The sequence below is a fragment of the Pongo pygmaeus genome, chromosome 2 (genome assembly GCF_028885625.2).
Source record: "Pongo pygmaeus isolate AG05252 chromosome 2, NHGRI_mPonPyg2-v2.0_pri, whole genome shotgun sequence".
NCBI classification, from domain to species: domain Eukaryota; kingdom Metazoa; phylum Chordata; class Mammalia; order Primates; family Hominidae; genus Pongo; species Pongo pygmaeus.
In genome coordinates, this window is record NC_085930.1 from 129,397,032 (window position 1) to 129,418,060 (window position 21,029).

The window sequence follows — 21,029 nt, forward strand, 5'->3', positions numbered from 1 at the left end:
TTTGTGGGTTTTCCCAGATAAAAATGGATTATGTTTTTTAGAATGTCTACATTTGGGAGATGTTTTTCACATTCTTTACCTCATTAGATCTTCATAATTTAATTTCCTGATGCAGGAAAGACAGAAACTATCTACCCATACTACAGATGAGAAAACAGACTCAGAGAAATGAATACTCAGCAAACATTTCTTTTTGTTTCTCTTCACGTGGTCTTTCTTTGGATAGGCAACCTGATTTTCCAAGCTCTTGCAAGTACGTAGTAAATCATGGAGCAGGGGATTGGAGACAAGCTCATAATCTTCCCATCACTGCCTCTCTTGAGGAAATTTGGTCTCAGGTCTCTGCCTGTCTCTTAGGTGCACTTTATTTTTGCCATCAATCATAAAACTGCATGGCTTTACTCAGAAAGAAGTAAAGGAAAAGGAGCTTTGTGAGAAGAAAAGGAAAACTAATTTTTACTGATCACCCAAGATCCAGGCAATTTGCTGAACATTTTAAAACTATGATTTTAGTTAATCTCCTTAGCAAGAGGGAATCTCTTCATTTTACAGGTTAAAAAAAAAAAGCTGGGGCACAAGGAAGTTAGCTAATGGATCTTACGGCAATAATGTGACTGACTCAACATCAATTCTCACTGCCTGTGTTTCCTCTAACCTCAGCAGCCACAGAGCCTTTTTTCAGATACCACATTGAGGCCTAGAGGAAGAATCCAGGAGGAGGCATACAAATGATAAGAGTGAGACACTTCCTGGCAGGGACATGTTCATGTCAATCAGTCCAACAGTGTGAATCAATATCATTTTTTTATGGTCATAGATAAAGGGGTTAAAGAAAAGTAAGCTAGAGAAAACGTCCATCATCACCTTCAGAAATTTCAAATGTCCTCATATGAAGGATCATACTTTATTATGATATTTCAAATTTCATGAATGGGTATAAGAATGAGTAGGAATCATTGAAAGAAATACCAGCAAAGAACATTTTATGACCTGAATTTACAGATCCTCTGGCCATTAATTAAAGCAAAAGTGATGGTAAACCTTTTGCTTTAAATTAAATTAATTTTGATTTAAATTAATTAAAGCAAAAGTGATGGTAAATTCAATCTGTGGTTTATCCAAACTAATGAAAAAATCATCCTGTCATTTGACTTACCTGCCTAATAAAAAATGCATTAAAATCATCAGAAAAACAAAGAAGCTGCTTTTCTGCCTTCCCAAAAGAAGCTGCCTTTAGGAATGGAACTTAAATCTATACATCCCAAGTTTCTTCATTTAGCTAATAATGAACACAAAAATATTGTTAAAAAGGAATAGGGAGCACTCCAGAAAATAAAGATCTTTATCTGATCATTGAATGGGGGTAAAATTGCACTGACTTTTAGAATGTAAGAGCTGAGACGGATTTTAGGCATTACTTGGTCCTGGCATTTATGCATGCATACAGGAGAACCAGGGAAGAAATGACAAAGGCAAGGGCACACAAGTAATTATGAGCATGGCTCAAATCAGATTGGCTCCAAATCCAACATTTGGTAATCTCTAGATGACTCTAGAATAGTTTCTCTTGTATTGGAAAAAAAAAAAAATATTCCTGGCATTCTTGAAGCTGGATGTTAGAGAAGGGCATTCAAACTTAAGAGATTAGTAGCAGTTAGGAAATGCTACAGGGAAAATATTCACTAAAAGTTCTCTCTAAGAACTGAGTCATTTCCTCCAAAAAAACACGGTTAAGGGCTTGAACTCATAGACAGGCAAAAGAGTCTGTCTCCAGAGACATTATTTCTGCAAGTCTGAATTCAGCCACGTGTTTGGGTTTGTGCTCAATCCTTGCCAAAGATAGGAGTGCTCCTTCTCTTTCAAAGAATTTGCATCCTGTTCAATGACAAGTAAGCACCACAACGTGAAAGATTTTTATGTTCTCGCCCACTCTTCTCTCTCTACAGCCTAGAATTGTCTGCCCAGGTAGTAGGCAGTTGTATTGTTACAAATATTTGTAAATATTTATTGAATAATTGATTTAGGAAAAAAGTATCTTTCAAGATAAAAATTTTGCCTTTGCCATTTTTGTGTTTTCAAATACCATAAATTATATTTTTCCAAAATAATAATGATGGATCACATTAATGAGCCACCTACTGTGTGCCAGGCACCGTGTGTAGCATTATCCATCTATTACCACAGATTCCTCATACCATCCCTATCAGGTAGGTACGATGGTTTTCTTCATTTCTACAGTTGTGGAAACTGAGGCTTAGAGAAGCTAAGTAACATGCTCAAATCACATGATTAGAAAGGACACAAACCTGGAACTCAAATTATTGTTATTCATTATCTGGTATGAACTACATTGCAGGGTTTTGTTCTAAATTTGCATAATGAAAACTCAATCCTTTCTTGTACTAGCTGTAGATTTGTTTGCCTCAAATGTATCATTTATAGAAGTTCAAAATATGTTCTACAGTTGTGTTTGTAGGAGCTATGACTAGCATTTTACGCAATACTTTGTAAACAGGATGAGGCAAGTTTATTTGTGAAAGAGAGCTATAATATATGAAAATAGGAGGTGTCACTAAGAACCATTTTGCCCTCAAATTGAGAATTTCATTTAAAATAACTGACAAAGGCAAGCAAATCTGAAGTTATGACTGTCACTTCAGATATGACTCATTCAGGGATTTTAAGGATCTGAAAATAGCCCATAATCATAGCATTTTATTATATGTGTTGTTATATCTAGATATATTAAAGTTTATTCCATGAAAATGAATAAGATTTACCTCATTCCCTTCCTTTAAAAAAGGATATTTTCCCCAAATTTTTAACAATTACATTTCCATTTTTGATGCATATAAGCATAACTCAAAAAGGAAGGACACTTAATTGGCATGTTTTGGAAAGATGTGTCTTGAACCACTAGATTTCTTCTGTGATTGACAAAGAATTTAACAATGTACTGTACTTCTGTGCGCTCACAATGAACATAGGTTATTACAGTCCAATTAGCAATTACTCAGCATGTCTTAAACCTATCTTTCAAACAGCTGAAAAGTAAGATTTAATCTAGAAATGTTTTGGTATTCTTACCTTCCTTTCAGCCATTCACCTTTTTCTTGATATACTTTATCAGCATCTTCATTTTTACATAGGCTTTAATATGTAGCTTAGTTCATAAAAATGATTTGCAGCTGCAAGCAGAGCTTGTAATTGCTACATAAGGCAACAGTAGTTTTGAATATTGATCACTTTGAGGATTTTCTATTTGTGATGCTGAAGAATATTTACTCCCTCAAGTTAGACTCCATATAACTTTGAATATTTTATTTGTGAAAACTGTAAGAATGAACAGAAGTCAGCAAGTGGTAACTGACCTTTTTCTAGTTGTTCATAATTGTGCTAGTACCTCAGAGAGCTTTAATAGAATAACTCAGATAAATATATGACCATCAATTTCACTCCTATGCATATGCCCAGGAGATATGAGTGCATGTACCACAAAAATAATTGTTCAAGAATGTTCATAGCTGCTTCATTTGTCATAGTCCCAAATTGGAAACAACCCAAATGTCCATCAATTGGAGAATGAATAAACAAATTGTGGCATATTCATATAACGTAATGTCAAACAGAAATTTTAAGAGAACAACTTTCTAATCTACACAATAATGTGGATTCACCTCAAAAACACTGAGTGAAAGAAACCAGACACAAGAGAAAACACACTGTATGATTCCATTTATATGAAGTATTTTCTATGTTGTTCTGGGAGGTGATTATACAGGGGTATGAACATGTAAAAATTCATTGAACTGAACATTTAGGTTTTATCTATTTTACTGTACATAAATTGCACATCAACTTAAAAAATTATCACTCTGAACATTTTCAGCCCAACATTTTGCTTTGAGCCTATATTCATATTAATGCACTTAGGTCTATTTTATCCTCTTACCTGTATTTATTTAAGGAAAAGATTATTTATGCTGTGATAGAGTTTGGCCTGGCTGACAGGTGTGTTAAGGGAGCACCAATTACTGCAACAAATTAACACTTGCCTTTCAGTGACTTAACACAAAAGAAGTTGATTGCTTATCTCAGTAATAGTTCAACATGAATGCTCTAGGTCTCCTCCACATGGTGATAAAAGACTCTTCCAGATTGTGGCTTACTAGTTCCCGCCCAGGGCCTCAGAATCTTCTACCTCTAGTTAGAAAACAAGGTAAGAGAATGTGATTAGGGAGTTTTCTAGCCAATGACATAACATGTTTTCTTTAGGGCTCTTCTGATCGTCCCAGTGCACAGTAGTTCCTTAAGTGAAGGGCTAGAGAGATGTCTCATGACTGCCAGAACATGTTCACCTTTTCCAGCCTCATGTGCCTATCCAATAACTCCTTGTGTTGCATGCAGGTAGCATGATGAGCTGGTTAAGAGTATACCCTCTGTCACCCAGTACCCAGGCCTGAGCTTGAGCAGATTATTTGATCTTCCTAAGTTTTATCCTTCCTAAGTTTTAACATCTGGAAAATGAAGTACATAATAATACTGTTTCACAGGGTCCTCTGGCAAACTTTAAAAGATGTATGAAATATTTAGGACAGTACCTGAAACATAATACATGTCTAATACATGTTAGCTATGTTATGTACTCCTTGCTATAACCAGCCATGCCAGCATGTCTACTGCATCTCCAACATGCCCTAGGCTTCTACCACAATAAAGGATCAAGTTCTTTCCCCATGACCAGCTTCATGGGCATGTGATCTGGACAGTTGCATACAACCCATGCTGGGAAGGGCTTGGTGCTTGGGGCCTGGCACTTCATTTAATGCTCTGTTGTCACCATAATGAAATTCCTAATAATTTTATCTTTGAACTTTTGTTTTGTAAGTGAAGGCTGATGGGACAATGGAGCATGTGCATGAGCAGAGGAAATACAGATAACATGCATAGCTGCTGCCATTCTTTACTTGTTCCACTCACACATAGCATTCTTGTTGCCCCATGAGCACGGAATCCCTGTGGGCACACAATGTGTGGGAGTTCTGCAAAACTCAAATTGAGTATGAGGTAAGCATGTCACATCAATGACTAAGTGAGGACACTGACAACCCCAAAATGGGGTTTGCCATGCTTTCCATTCCAGCCAGAGCCTGATTTGAATGCAAAAAGAAGGTAACAACCAAGGAAACTTTCTCTGTCTTTTCTTATGTTAATACTTCCCTGTAATCACTTAGTTTGAAAATGATGACATAGAAGGAAAAAGAAAGATAGGGCAACCTATAGTTCCTTTTCCTTTCTGGTCTCCCTTATTCAAAAGTAAGCCAAAGACAGAGTGTTGGTAAAAACGGGCATATATCAAGATATGAAATAAAAAGTTAGTTTTGTGCTGTGAATTAGACTGTACTTGAATTAGATAATTTTGACCCTGTCATCTTCCCCAAGAAGCTGTCTTTCCTGAAGGGTTGGAGTTCTTATCCAGCTGCTATGGACCAGAATCACTGGGGCCCTCATAGAAAAAATAAGTTCCAAGAACTAACAATGAACAGACAGAATCAGAATCTCCAGGGCTAGGTCAGGTGGCTGCACAGCCAGCTTGAGAAGTAGCTGAATAAGCAAAACAATACCAGGGGTTCCAGTCCCAATACTCCCTGGCAAAATGTGGTCCATCTTTTCTGGATTGGTTCAAGTGCCACCACTTTCCATGAAATCTTCCCTGATTTTTCCCTCCCCTCATGCCCACGTCTCTAACTCCCTGACCCCAAATCCTTTACTATATATTAATTATCTTTGACATCTAGGACATTCTAATTTGAACTTTGCTTCTCTGAAAAGACTCTGGTAACACTGAGGGCATAGCAGGGCAGGGACTAGGTTTAGACAAGTGAGGCACCCATCCCTGGTGTGAAATTTAAGGGGATGCCAAAAAAGAAAAAACAAAGCCTCAGTAAATCAGGAGAAATATTTTAATGCACTATTTTAAAAATCAAAATTAATGCAACAATTATTCACGATGAACAATACATCAAAATTTTAAATAAAAACAGGCTCAGATCCTGCACTTGGTACCACTGGCCTCACTCACTTCTGCCCAATCCGAGCCCTATGAGGCTCTGTTTCATTCATTTGCTTACCCTAGTAGTTGCTAAATAAATGAATATACGAATGAATTGCTTTCTTGAACTGAGTCATCAGCTTAAAGGTATAAATCCTGGTAATGAGGATGTCTATGGTGAAATATGAGAATGGGTCCTGGAAACAGCCTTGGTGTGACACCCTCTCAAGTCAGCTGGAATACATGACCACATAATCTAAAGTTTGAATAAATGTTCTTCCTTCAATCAAGTCATCATGACATTCTCCTCCATTGTCCTACCTTGTGTAAAACAAGAAAAATCAATGCCATGATCTCTTGGTAACCCTTCTTTACCATCATCATGCAGACTGTAGGACAGCCCTCAGAGGTCCTGTTCAAAATGGAACCCTAGTAGTTCACGTTATCATTACCATTGCAGTAAAACTGCCCTCCCCATTGTTATATAACATTGTTACCACCACAGTCTCATGAATTGTTTGAGTAATGCCACACCCTTTATTTATTTCATGCTTTAACTGGCTCATTTCTGAATTTTCTGGGCAAAATGAGATCAGAAAGACAAAGCCCTTGAACAAAGAGAAGCAACAGTTTTTGTTACATTTCATTTTGTCCTCTGTATGTCTCCTTCTTAAATAATTTAGCTCCAAGTTATACTCAGGAAGAGAAAAAAATTAAAAGTTCCAGTAGGCCGAGAAGCCTATGATCCACCGTGTTGAAGGAAGATTTGCTTCACCTCACCCCCGCAACCTCCCCGCGGTAATACTAAGTTGTACAAACGCTGTGAAGAAGACCCGAAGACTAGGTTGTCAACTCTTGGGGCCTACCTGCGCCAGACTTCCTCCTCACTGGCCAGCTTTTTCACCCCCAGTTAGCCACCAGGGGGCCGCCTGCTTGGAACAAGTGGTGTAGACGCCACAGCTTTTCTCCAAACCAACCAAAACATTCCGGGGCAGCTTTGGAGCAAAGCCCAGGAACTTCCCTGCAAAGGAGAACAGCTCTCCAACTACAGAAGCCTGCAAGTCCTATGGTGCAGCCTTATTAAGAGTAGAGAAGAAAGCACGGATTTCTCACCGAGGACCAAAGGGAAATGGGGTCTCTGGGGCCTGCAACTTTCTTAAAAGTGCATCAGTGAAACTCTGCTCATCCAGCGGGGTGGTTGTTAATGCTGTCAGCAGGGGTGGGGGGGCCTCCCACCCCTTTCCCTGGGACGCTCAGAAGAAGCGAGAATAAAACATACATGTCACTGGCTGGAAATCTAGAGAACCTTCCAATAAATAACCTATACATTGTCAGGCAGCTGAGGATCCATATCGTCATAACTCTATTATATTGCGTGTTACACGAATAGATATGAATATTAAATTATGATGTCGGAATTATTTTAATATTGTCTATAAGAAATTAATTGTACTCTGTTGTCAAAGTAGTTTTGTTGCAACTATAGTTCCTTACTGACTACCTTTTAGCTGAGTGAGGACTCGGTATTTTCCAAGTATCCTTCTAGCTCAGAAAGCAAGTCTCTTCCTGGTCTCCAGGACTTAAGGTCGGGGGCATTTGAGAGACCTATATTTGCCCGGGAAAGATCTCTTGAAAAGTATACATTATTTTTGTCTTCCTGGTTTTATCTATACATTTCCAGGGCAAAGACAAATTAATAGAGCGGCCGTTCTGGGACCTGAGGAGTGTCTCGCCCTCTACGCACCTCTCCCACGATATGCATAATGGCGGTGGGGGCGGGGGTGTCCTCCTTAAGGGCAACCCAGGCACGTCCCAAACTTCCATTCTTGGGGTGGCGGTGGTGGTTAAGAGAGCCGCCAGATGGCCGGACCAGCAGAGGCCCCAGGAAGAGCCAGAGCGCCCTGTCTTCCCAACACGCGCCACAAGTGGTTTGGGAGCGGAGGGAGGAGCGCGGCTGCACGGGTCGCGCCGGTCGGGCCGGGCAAAGAAGGCCGGGACGTGCTCCTGGAAGACTCGCCCTGTGGTCCCGGTGTCACTCGTTCCCCATTCTTTCCTTTTCTTCAACTCGAGTAATGACGCCCAAACCCGCACCTATGCGCGCAGGCAATCGGGCGGGTGGACGCGCGGCCACCAAACCCACTGCACGGTCACCAACCCTGGGAGAGCACGGCCGGGATTAGGAGGAGGGGGAGCGCCCACACCTGGGGAGGCAGGTGCGGCGGCGGCCGGCCCGGGGACCTCGAGTGCGTAGGACTCGGGGGTCAGGGTCGGGGTCGGGGTCGGCAAGCCGGGCGCTGTAAGCGCGTCGGAGCGCTGGCCCGGAGCCTGGCAGGGGGCGTCAGTACCGGCTGGGCAGCCCGGGGCGGTGGCGGCGGCGGCGGCGGCGGCGGAGTGTGCGGCCAGGAGGCCATTTCCTCGCTGCGCCCCTGGCGGAGCCCGGTTTGCCTGCTCTTGGCCGCCGCCGCCACCGCCGCGCAAGTCGGACAGCCGTGAGGGCTGGAGGGGAAACCAGGTCACCGGTTCGCAGACGCGGCGCGGAGCAGGCGCCCCGGGCCCGGAGTAAGACAGCGCCCGGGGAGCGGGCCGGGGCGGGCCGGGCACGCGGAGGACCCGGAGAGGCGGGGACTCTGGTGCTCCAGCCACACTCGCTTCCTACGCCTATAAAAGTGGAGAGACCCGGGAGGTGCGGCGCGGCCCTGGCTGCGGCCGCCTCTCTTCGCCCAAGGAGTTGACATTTTGCAGGACTCGCGCGACGCCCAGTCGCCGGCGCTCCCCGGGACCCCGCCGCCGGGAGGAGGGGGCGGAGGAGGGTGGAGACTGCGGGGCTTGGCCAAGGAAGGCGCACATCCTCGGGCGGGCGGCCGTGACGCGGCGGGGATTAACTTTGCATGAATAATGTGAGTGCGCTTGGAAAAGAGACCTCCTGCTCCGCGGGCTCGGGGCAAGAGCCCGCAGGCTACCTTCCCCGGGCAGGGGCGCTCAACCCAACCGGCTCCAGGGCACTGGTAATTTGGCTAGAAGACCGCGCGGAGGCAGCGGGGTGAGAGGAGGAGGGGGCGACAGTTCCAACTGTCCACAGGGTGGGCGGGATGGTGACGGAGTGTCGCAAGAACCCGGAGGGGTGCGGGCGGCTAAGCCGAGCGCGCGCGGGCGGGCAGGCGGGTGAGCGTGGGTGGTGGGGGTGTCATCAGCCTGATTACCTGCCTCCGCGGGGCTTCTGCGCCCCGGATCTGGGAGGAGGTGCCCTCCCGTGTTCGGGCACCGCGCGGCGGCAGGCTGGGAGCTACGGCGTGGACAGTGGTGGAACAGGGTGGCCGGGCTCTGTTCCAATCGCAGCGGCTCTGTTCCTCAAACCCCAAGCCCAGCTGTTGACATGTTCCTTGTGAAATGGAGTTTGGCATCCTCAGCGCCGAACCCAGTGGAAGTTTCCATGATGAGGAAGTTGTGTGACATGGGGGTTCGGAAAAGGTTGGCAGGCCAGGGGGGAGGGTTAAAGGGACTGTAGGTCTCCCATCCCCCCTTTTTCGCCTGCCCCGGAACTCCGGGGCTTGGAAAGGAGAATTATCCTGAATGTTGGCGTGCGCCGTGGCCGGTGCCTGGCGACTGGGCTTCTCTCCGCCTCCTGGGGGCTTGGCGGGGATTTCGCCAGCCTCCTGGGTCGCGCTCCTTCGCTTTGCTTCTCTTGGCGCAGCATCTTCCTCTGGGTCGCCTCTAGTTGGTTGTGATACCAGTTGTGCCAGCTGTGTGACCTCCACCCCCTCGGAGAAGGACTCATTTGGGGGAATTTTCATTCTTAGTGGATTTTGCCCTTCTTAGCGGCAGTTGTCACTTTGGGGGAGGATTTCCCAATGACCATTGTGGGATTATTATTAGTGCTAATTCTTAAGCCTTCTTATTTATTTTAAGGAGGGGGAGAGAGGAAATGAGATGAATTTTTTAAAAATGTACAAGTTTCCCCAAATGAAAAATTTTAAAAGAAGGATCTAGAAACATAACAATTCATAAAGTGAGTCAAAGAAAGGAAAGAGTTTGCATGAACAGCCAAGTTCAGATTCTCCATTCTCCTTTTTCCACATAAATTGAGAATTTTTGAAGATTCAAACACTGTGTAATCAGTAAATATATTTGAAATACCTTCTTCCTCAGCACGTTATTGGTCTTGGGTACTAGTGAGATTCAGTTTTAAAGACCTGTTTGGAAGTTCAAGAAATTAAGCATTCCTTGCACAGTGTATTAATATCAAGCCCAGCAGTTTATATAATGATAAATGTATTAGGTAATGTAGACCTGTTGGGCAATCTTCACATTATTTGGCCTTAGTTTAGTATGCTTATTTAAATTGTAGGAATGTATAGCATGCAGTGCTGCAAAGAAATAAAAATTGCATTTTAGTATACGTGTTCATGATTCACTCTGAATATTCAGTGACTGACCTGCTCCCCAATTCACTTCTGCTTAATTCTTTCTAATTCCGAAATCAGTCAGAGGCTAGAAAACAATGAAAAACGTGTTTCACTGCAAAGTATTTTAAGCAGTTGATGTTTTTAGGATGTTTTCATGCCAGGTCGCTAAGTGTTTTAATTGAGTCAAACAGAAATTCGGTACCAAGTGATTTGTTTGGAGTATTTTATACAAAGACATTGGTGAACGATCATTTATTATTTGAGCATGTTAAAGAAATACTAACAGAATCTATTTTTACCTGATCTCAGAGGTTTATTATATATTGGAAATGAGACCATCTGCTAGTAAATACAGTTTGGTTTTATTTTGTAGCCAGTGAAAGTAAATAATACTGAATATAGCTACAGAACTGGTTTTTTAAAGTGAAATAATTTCTGTTGGCATTACAATGCAAAGGTATACTTTTATTGACATTGGAATATTGTTACATAAAGCAACTGACATTACGAAGAGGAATGAATATTCCATGTCTCTCCTTTCAGTTTCTTTGTAGTAAATTCTGCCGTAATTAGAGGTGAATTAAGACAACTTCTTTTTAATCCATTATCTTTGGGAAAGGTGATTTCTTAAAATCGCCTTAAAAGCAGAGGAAGTTGTGGATTCCTTTCCTTTCCTGGGGTTTTTGCAGTTGTTTAAAGCATGAGTTGTGTGGAGCCACAAATGGTATAGCATCTTTCTTTTTTTAGTAAGCCCATCTTTTTGATGGAAATCAGAGTAAAGGTGATTGGTTTCTTCAGCCCGGTCTTCTCATTCTAGTGTAAGATTATGTGTCACCTTCTTAGAAAGCCCTTCCCTGACCACTTGAGCAAAGGCGATCCCTCATTCCTTTTCAGACCCATCACACTGGTTTTTCTGTTTGTTTGTTTTGTTCTTTTCTTTCCTTTATTATATTTGCAATCTGAATTGTTCATTTCAATTGATGCTTATTGATCACCTGTCTCCTTGCCTAGAATATAGAATCCAGGAGCACAGGACTCTTGACTGCCTCACTCACTCTTATTTTCCAGCATCTAGAACAATACTTGGCACGCAGTAGGTGCTGAATAAATCTTTGGTGAATAAATTAATGATTGTGTCCAAATATTATGTTCTCAAAAATACCTGACTACACATCCTAAGTGGGTGCCAGTTGGGCATGCCAAGATCTATTCTGTGTGTGCGTGTGTATGTGTGTGTTGCACACATGCCATGCTTATATGGTTCACTCTTTGTTTATTTTTCTGTCTCTCTCTTTCTTTTTGAAATAAAAGCTGGCCTTCCATTCTGTGTGGAGACAATGCAAAGAGTTATTTCTGCGAGTTCCTCCTAAGGGCATTTGCCTTGAATACATGGAAATCCTCAGCAGCAGAATTTTTCTGGCATGTTACCTTGATCCCTGGAAGACATTGACCTTCAACTCCCTGAATTTCAGCAGAATCTTTATGAGTTCCAGAAGCATTGCCAGTGCTAAGAGTGAAATTCCAGGGACTTGACTTCACTTCATGATAGCAGTGTCTTCTCACTCAGCAGTTCCTGGCAGTGCCTCTGGCAATGGCAGCCCTAAGTGGACCAACCAGTGCATGGTGGTACAATTTGGGCTGCAAAAGTGGTGGTTGGTGAGGGGGCAAAATGTAATGGTCAGGATCCAACACAAGATAGAAATAAATAGGTCTTAGTGATAGATTTGAAAATAACCTGATAGTTATCATATGTTATTAGTTAAGTCAGCCAGCCTCTTTTTGCCCTCTTTTGCCGCTTCATAAAAGTATTCTGAAACAAATGATGGTGGGAAATACTGCATTATTTGAGTTTTCAAGTGACCAGAGCATAATATCAAAGGAGTCATCTTCAAATTAGTTATTCATGGAAACTCTTGCCAATTGAGAGCAAAAGGAAATTATAATTGAAGATTATGGTGATTTGTTTTTGTGTCTAGAGTATCGGCTTTCATAAGTGTGCTGACTAAATGCATAGTAAAAATTTCACAAAATCAGACTGTTAAAAATGGGAGGGGAAGAAAGATCAAAATCTTGTAGAGGAGGGAAGATAATTAAACTACAATCCTAAGTGCTTACTGCTTTAGAGTATTTAATTTGGCTCTGAGCTTCTTAGTAGTAGCCAAGTTAACAGAAAAAAAGGGGGTCTGGAGGTGGCATGCATTAAACTTGTAAGGATGACACATGTAGAGTGCCTGCCATGGTGCTTGCCAACTAGTATATACTCGTATGAAATATCAAATTATATCATGGATAATACTTGAACTTCAATTCTACATAAAGTGAAATCAGGTTCTTTATATGATCTTGTCTTTTACCAACTCTGGAATGGAAAAAAAATGCAGAAGACATAATAATGAAAAGTAATCCAGTATGTTTATTGTTGGGGGCCTGAGCTACTATGGCCTATCAGTGGAGATTCTGGTGATGAATCCCAATGCAGAAATAAAGCTCAGGAAACCTAGAGGAATGAGTGGTTACCACACTCTGTAAGCTAATTTTCCCAAATATCTAGTGTCTCAGCCAACTTTTGATTAGAGCGATTTGAGAGGACAGGACAAGGTACTTGAAAATGACCCTATGGCCATAAACACCCCTGAACATGTAGCCCCTGATGCTTTGGGCTTTAGTCTATATAGCTCTTACCCCCCTGCAGGGCAGTTTGTTTCCATTTCTGTTCCCACCTCTAAGTTGTGATGAGGCACGATGCGTGGGTTTATTCATCTTTGATTCCCCATAGCCTAGCAAAGAGCTTGGTACATGGGCACAGGTGAAACACTGTTGGAAGAATGAATGGAAGGGTAGAAAGGGCAGTGCTTCTCTTTCCCTTCTGGGTTGGTATTAAGTGTCATATTTGGACTTGGATTTGTCCAGAGTGAACGTTTGCTGCCTGCATTGCATCATATGTCCAGATCACAGCTGTCTGTTTTGCTTGAAGGGCCTGTTCTAGTGTCAAAGCTGGTTGAGCAATGGATGGCAAGTTAACTCCTTGCTTTATTTAAAGTCATTTTGATTCTTTGCTTTGATTCCTCATTCAGTCTACAAATATTTATGTATCTACTGTGTACCTGGCCCTGCTAGCCATTTTTCAGTTTAGCATGCAGCCCAGTGACCTATGAGACAACATATTAATACAAAAGGATTCTGAAATTGTCTCCATTGTGTTGAGATGGATATACCTATTGGAGTCTCTCATATGGCCCCTAAAAATAGTTATTTTATATCTGAGGAGGTGATTGTGATTTCTGTAGCCCATGTATATTAATGTAAATTCCAGTGAGATTCACTCAAGAATCTCTTGTATCCAAGTAGTAGGGGAGTTGAATATATTTAGACCAGTGAGTTTCTGATTTAAAATGTTCACTCTCCAATTTAAGTTCCCAAACTTGTTAGTCAATTTTGGCATTTAAACAAGTGGGGGGGAGTATCCAAATCACTGAGTCACAAGTAATATATTTCCATATCTTCCTCTCAGGAACCTGGCCAACTGACAGCTAGAATAGTGATCTATGCTCAATGCTAATGTTGTTTGGTCCCTACTGTCCTAATTTCAAAGGACTTTGAAGTCTTTATGTACTGGCAGCTCTTCTTGTGCAGTGCTATTTTTATTGAGTTGAGAAACTGAGTTCTGCTGTGAACTTAAGGATCTTTTCCAAATAGCAAATCAGGGGAGTCTGGAATTAGGACCTAGGAACCTTGACTGTCCTGAGAACCATATTGTAGCTTTTCCATCATGACAGTCAGTCCTAACAATCTGATATACTCCCTGGAAGGTGTTTCTGATAGATGTAGATGTGCTTGATAATAGGGCTCATCTCCCTTGCTCAGAAACATTAAATTTGCACAGAAGGCAGATCTACCTGTAGCAACCCAGAATACCTGCATTTGAGGCTTTTGCAAGAAGATAATCTGTGATAATCTTGTACTGTCTGCTGGTCAGTGCTAACGAGAAATTAAATGATATTGGTATAGTGGTTTAAATCTTTTTTTTTCCTTACTTTTTTTTTTTTTTTTTTGCGACAGAGTCTTGCTGTGTCGCCAGGCTGGAGTACAGTGGTGCAACCTTGGCTCACTGCAACCTCCACCTCCTAGGTTCAAGGGATTCTCATGCCTTAGCCGGGATTACAGGCACATGCCACCACACCCAGCTAATTTTTGTAATTTTAGTAGGGACAGGGTTTCACCATGTTGGCCAGGATGGTCTCGATCTCCTGACCTCGTGATCTGCCAACCTCAACCTTCCAAAGTTCTGGGATTACAGGCATGAGCCACCACTAAAATCATTCAATTGATTTTATTGATTGACCAACATCCATCAATATGTTTAAAATTATTCTAAGAAGCAATATTTTTTATTTAAATAATCTTTTATGGCAAAATAATTTAAAGGAACTTAACAAAAACCCTCTGTGATATCATCTTACCACTTTATGTGCTAAAAGCAAACAGTTATTTGCTATTTGTCAGACAGTGCCTTCTGTCTATTAAAGCTATTTTTCCAGTTACTACTCATTCATTTAAGGCAGTGAAGGATCTTGAAGTATTTTTTTTTAACAGTTAAGAAATATTGAATTGTATTGAATAGCTTATTTTGTTCTAGTTATTTGAAAATTACTGAACAATGGACAATGTGCAAATCATTGACATCTGTCTCAGATCTTCTGAGACAATCGTGATTTAGAGATTAAAAAAAAACAAAACAAAACAGAAGGCAAATTCATGGTCCAACTCATCACAATGAAGAAACTTGTGGCTTACATATCTCAACTTACGTTTGTCTTGCTGATCTGCATGTTTTATCCAATTTTTATTTTTCCTAATCCTGCTTTAACAAATACTTTATATAGTTTATTCGTTATCATGTGTACACATGCACAAACACCTCAATACATATGTGTCTCTGTGTTCTAAGAGTGGACTGCAGACGAGGCATATATAATTAGGAAAGGACTGGTCTGGACTGAGTTGCTCATTCAACTTCCTACTTCCAAAAGAGGGTCTTCAGGGAGTCGTGGCTTCTCTTCTGTGATCAAGAATTTAGGCATTTATAAGAAAGTCATGAGTGACAAGTTTATTAAAACAAAAGTGTGGACAAAGAAATGTAGACTGAAAGCAGGCGTATCTTCTTTATTTGGGAATATACTTACTTGACTCCTCTGGAGGCTCAGGAATGTTTGTGATGAGGAATGTTGAGAAGATAGTCATGGTGTTAGTAGCATAATATATGATCCTGACATTCAGGAACATGTTGAGTATTCTAACTCTTGTGACATGTTGTTCCTTGGTTCTCAAGATGGTTCAGATATACTTCTTCCCTTTGCCATTTGTTTCTCTTGGGATTCTGTTTTTTCTGATTTCATCAATGTCTACACAAAGCAGGTGCTCAGAAAATAATGATTGATGATAGCAATCATAATGTTTCTTGGGCTTGGTCATCTTTTTTGCACATTTCTGTCTTACAGTCATAAATGTCTTAACAACTGGCATGTCCATACGTGCAGAATCTGTCTCTGTGACAAGTGTGTGTCATGTTCTCACATACAGTGGAAAAGGCACTGCTTGTCTCTAGCTTCTGCTGTGATTCCCATGCTCAGCTTCTAAATCACAGTGAGAAATGCTACAGTCACCCTGATGTCCCAAGCCACAAACCCTGTCATTGTTTTCAGTCCCTTCTACTTGCTCCTGAATATGTTGACAGATCCTGGTCTTATATTATTACTTTTTACTTCTTTTACTGCTGTATTTGTTTATTTTACTCTAGGCTCAATTATGTTTGGGAAATCTTGAGTTTAAAAACTTGTAAAAGTTTCCAGAGCCTATTTTTATACTAGCATGCATTATAAATGTCCAAGAAAGGGGAGAGCAGGTAGCAAAATTCATTTGATCACCATTTGCTTTGTGTGTGTGTGTGTGTGCTTGTGTGTGTCTAAAACCTTAAGTGGCAAAAGTTCAGCACAATAGGTTGTGAGGAACAGTTCGCTATATCACACTTTTTAAAAATCAGGCTCATGTGTTTTAACCTTTTAATACAGTTCATAAAAAGTGATAAATCAAATGAGCAGTATCTAGCACCACATGAGAACCTTTTTGCTTTTTCACACACACACACACACACACACACACACACACACACACAGAAACCCCTAGCAACTTGTGTACAACACTGGTTAATGCTGCCTGTTGTTGAAGTGTTTTGCAAGAATGTAAAAGTCCTGCTGAATTTCTATCCCTTTGACAACATTATAATCATAATCTTTCCTTGACTTTGTTTCTGCTGTTTAGGTGTATTAGTTTATATAAGCTGGAGAATGGTTTATTTCTGCTGTATTTCTGTTTACTTTTAAAATTTTACCTAGGCTTCACTGTAATTTCTGCTATACTTCTAACATCTGGAGATCTAGAATAAAGTACTTATATCTGAATTGTAGCTACAATAGGGAATAGAATAAGGTTGTTTATTCTTGTGTTATTTTTCTTAAAAAAAAAAGGAACCAAGGGAACCTTACACAGAAAATATTTTTTGAAACAAGTTATGACCTATGTAGGTGATGAACCTATACATTTGTCCTGTAATGTACCAGTTATATGGGATTTGAAAAGCATCTTATCTCCTTGAGGACTTGTGAAAAAAAAAATCCTAGGCATCTGGCTTATTAATCTATCTCCCACTCTATGGGTTCATAAATATAAGGTATTGCTAAAGTGAAGGCACGCACTAGAATGTGGTGCACATGCATTCATGTATTATTGATTAAGAATATGTTTCAATTCATCTTTATTGAAGTTGCCACAAAAATCAAGCCTTATAATAAGTAACTTTTTTCTTCTGGAGTCTGTCCGTTGGTCACAAATGCATGGGACATCTGCCAGGTGCCAGACACAATGGTAGGTGCCAAGACACCATGGTAGAGCATTTAAAAATTCTTGTCATATGGATGAGATGCTCGGAATCTTCTGGGGCAATCTACAGGAGGTGATTTAGTGTAGAGTAGTGTTTCTCAGCACAGGTACTATTTGCATTTTGAGCCTGATAATGCCTCTGCACTATTGGCATTTGGGGCCAGATAATCCTTTGCTGTGGAGGGCTGTCGTATGTATTACAGGATGTTTAGCCGCATTCTGGCTTCTACCCACTAGATGCCAATAGCTCCCCCAACCCTCCAGTTGTGACCATCAAAAATGTCTCCAGATATTGTCAGATGTCTACTGGGAGGCAAAACTGCTCCTATTGAGAACAGTGGGTGTAGAGGTTTGGAACTGGGGCTGTGGAGTGGGAAATGTGTGGATTTGTATGCTGGTTTCACCTGGCTTCATTGCATGTGTTCAGTTTCCTCATCTATAATATGTGGAGATTAAATGAAATAATATAGTGCTTGACTCACAGTCAAGTATTTCTAAATATTAGCTATTTATAGTAGTGGTAGCATTAATACTTTAGCAGGCAATTAAAATATCTGTAAGTCCAATGACATAGTTAAGTACAATGTACATTGTGGGAACCCATAGGGGTGGGAGGGTTCTAGGCAGAAATAAATATGATATGCATATGAAGTGAAAGTAAAAGTATGAAGCATTTGGGAAATTGTAAGGAGCCCAACCTGACTCATGTGCAAAGGACTATAAATGAGGCCATTGGAGCAGGCAGGAGCCAGATGGCGAGGACCTTCCTGGGAACAATAAGGAAGATTGACTTTGTCTTGATAGCTTGAAGAAATTTAAGAATGTTCAGCAAATCAGATTTTTATTTTAAAAGAGTTCTTTGGGATAGGTCTTGAGTGAGAGAGAGACTGGAGGTGATGAGCCCGGTTAGAGACTCTTAGAATAGTCCACTGAGAGATGATGCCTGCTGGAGCCGAGGCAGTTATATATTGCTGTGATGTCTTTGGGAACAGATTTCACTTTCTCTGAGATGTGGCAAAATTTTTCTAATTTAATTCCAATAATGAATATTTTTAGCAAGCTAGCTCTACATTTGGGGGAATTTCAAGTTTAATTTGAAAGCAGATTACATGATAGATTCTCTTTAAAATGTTTTCAAGTGAAGCTTAATTTAAAGACCATCTCACAGCCTATTCATAGTTGAATATTACTTCAAGGGTTTCTCTGCCATTGTATGTACATGCCTATAGCTCCTCTGTCTGACAGAAACATATTTCTATATGATTACATTGAAATAGCATTGACATTGTCGTGTTGAGTTTCATTATTTAGTGTGAAGTGTTTCAGTATTTAATGTTAAGTGATTTTCTAACTGATGGGGATTTTATTTATTTAATGATCAAGATTAGAAATGGATGAAGACAATGAATGAATGAATGAATGCAGGAATGGGTGGCATTATGGAAATATCACCTAATTAAGAATAAAAATATTTCAGACAAGTCTCTTGGCTTATCTGAGCTTTAATTTTTTAGTCATAAAATGATACTTGTAGGTATATTAGATAATCCCAAAGTTATCTTTAGCCAGGGGTTGGCGAACATTATCTATAACAGGCTATATCATAAATATTTGAAGCTTTTCAGGGCACACAGTCTCTGTTGAAACTCCCAAGTCTGCCATTGTAGTACAAAAACAGACATAGACAATATGTGAACAAATAGTGTGGCTGTGTACCAATAAAATTTTATTTACAAAACAGGCGATGAGCTATAGTTTATTAACCCCTGGTAGCCCAACACTGTCTAACAGAAATAGAACGTGAGCCATATATGTAGTTTAAATTCTTCTAGTAGCCACATTATAGATAAGTGAAAAGCAACCAGTAAGGTTAAGTTCAATACTATATTTTATTTTACCTAATATATTTAGAATATTATTAACATGTAATCAATATAAAAATATTAAGAATATATTTTACCTTTTAAAACACTTTTGATATCTGGTGTGTATTTTACACTTGCAGCACATCTTAATAGCCACTTATGGCTAGTAGCTACTGTAATTTGATGACAGGACTCTAGAGTTAAAACTCTGGGATTCTATCAAATTCCATGAAAAAGTAAATTATATCATTAATTCAAGTGATTGAGACATTTTCTTTTTCTCGCCAGATACATTGGTTAGTAAAACACCATCTACACTCAAAAATAAAATAAAAAATGCACAGTAGCTCAAACAAATGGAAGTTTATTTTTCACTCATGTGAGTTGAAAATTGCTGTTCCTGATTGATTGATGGCTCTGCTCCACAGTGATTCAGGGGTTCCTCTGGTCTTGGGCTCCTCCATCTTCAGGACATGGCTCTGAGGTCATGGGCTCATTGCATCAGACTGCCGAAAGAGGAACCAGAAAGTGAAGAGTACGCTGGCTTCTTAACCACCTTGGCCTGGAAGAAACACATAATCACTTTGCTCACATTCCCTTGGTGAGAATAAATCACATGTCCCCTACCTAAATGAAGTGGGATGGGATGGGAAATATAGTTCCCACTGGGAAGCTGCTTTTCAGCCATGTCTCTATACTGTGGAAAGGGGAGCAAGAATTTGGTGAGCAGTGAGTTGTCTTTGCCACACTGTGCTACTATTTTTTAATTCAATGGTGCCATACCACCCTCCTATCTGACCTAATTCTGTTTCCTTACTTCCTTCTCACCCTTATGGGGTCATCTTTAACCTTGCTAGACCTGGTTTTACCTTTTTGTCTTTGACCATCATTTTTATTTCCTTGATAAATCTATGTAGTTCATAGTATGCAAAGAGTGTTGGGAACTTGCTGATGAATCCTCATATCATTATCAGCACATTATTAACATGCTTTTGTTTTTTTTAAAGAGAACTAAAATTTAAAATAGAGATGTCAGAAAGCAAAGGCCAGACCTGATTCTTGGTATGTTGACAGAAGTACTGAAGCCATTTTTCATGGAATAATTTTATAAGAGTTTTAGATCATTTAAATAAATGACTTTACATAATATCTTGACTTAAAAATACCAATTTTCCTAATATTTAACCTAGTAATTACTCTATAATTTCTTACTATAATGGGACACACACTTTTCTAATCCAAAAGAATATTTGCTTGTTTTCTTCCCAAATTATAAGTGTGTTTTATTAAATACTCAGCCAGGCCTATAGAAATGAAAGAAATATGAGGGACATGAATAATAAAAGTGAGGTAAGTAAAAAGAACAAAGAAAATCTTTTCTTCTAACTATGCATATTTTACCTTTTTGAAAACATTATTATTTTATTATTATTAAATATTTTAAGAAGACACAAAGGACACATGCATTTTGGATTGTTAAGAAATAAGACTAACCAATGATAAGAAGTATCATGCAGAGAACATATAAAAGAAAAATAAACAGTATGTGTCTTTCTATTTGACTGGATAAGGCTGTCTTCTACTTCACAAGCCTATTTCTGATTTTAAATATTTTTTATAAGGAAAACTTGCAATATTAAGAAGTTAATTCTGAGAATGTTGCTCAGGTACAGAATCTCGCCAACTATTGATATCCCATAATAGGTGAGAAATAATGCTCTCAATCCCCAGTGTATTTGTGGTCTGTGATTAAGGTCTCTAGGACTCAGCATA

The 21,029-nt window shown here is 40.2% G+C and overlaps 2 protein-coding genes across 13 annotated transcripts in view; one reads left to right on the forward strand and one right to left on the reverse strand.

Annotated features, from left to right (window-relative positions):
- Nucleotides 1-3,720: 3,720 nt before the first annotated feature.
- LOC129032918 (uncharacterized) lies at nt 3,721-9,843 on the reverse strand. The gene is made up of 2 exons (XM_054480853.1): nt 9,253-9,843; nt 3,721-4,201 (listed from the first exon to the last, which is right to left on the reverse strand). The coding sequence occupies exons 1-2, from the start codon at nt 9,841-9,843 to the stop codon at nt 4,169-4,171; spliced, it is 624 nt and encodes a 207-aa protein (XP_054336828.1). The 3' UTR covers nt 3,721-4,168.
- THRB (thyroid hormone receptor beta) overlaps nt 8,029-21,029 on the forward strand; it is a 371,664-nt gene continuing 358,663 nt past the window's right edge. For 4 of the 12 annotated variants that reach the window (XM_063662110.1, XM_054483650.2, XM_063662109.1 and 1 more), the window contains exon 1: nt 8,764-9,092. The gene's annotated coding sequence lies outside the window, so the exon portion shown is untranslated. Of the gene's footprint in view, nt 8,612-8,739; nt 9,093-21,029 lie in introns of those variants that run through there. The other 8 variants (XM_054483654.2, XM_054483648.2, XM_063662112.1 and 5 more) reach the window with 7 other exon arrangements.

What these genes read in the sequence shown, in the direction of transcription:
- LOC129032918 (XM_054480853.1), bottom strand. Translation starts at nt 9,843, where the DNA reads ATGAAAATTCCCCCAAATGAGTCCTTCTCCGAGGGGGTGGAGGTCACA. An exon ending in CAGAAGCCCCGCGGAGGCAG is followed by an intron (nt 4,202 to 9,252) that starts GTAATCAGGCTG and finishes TTCTAACTAGAG; the next exon opens with GTAGAAGATTCTGAGGCCCT.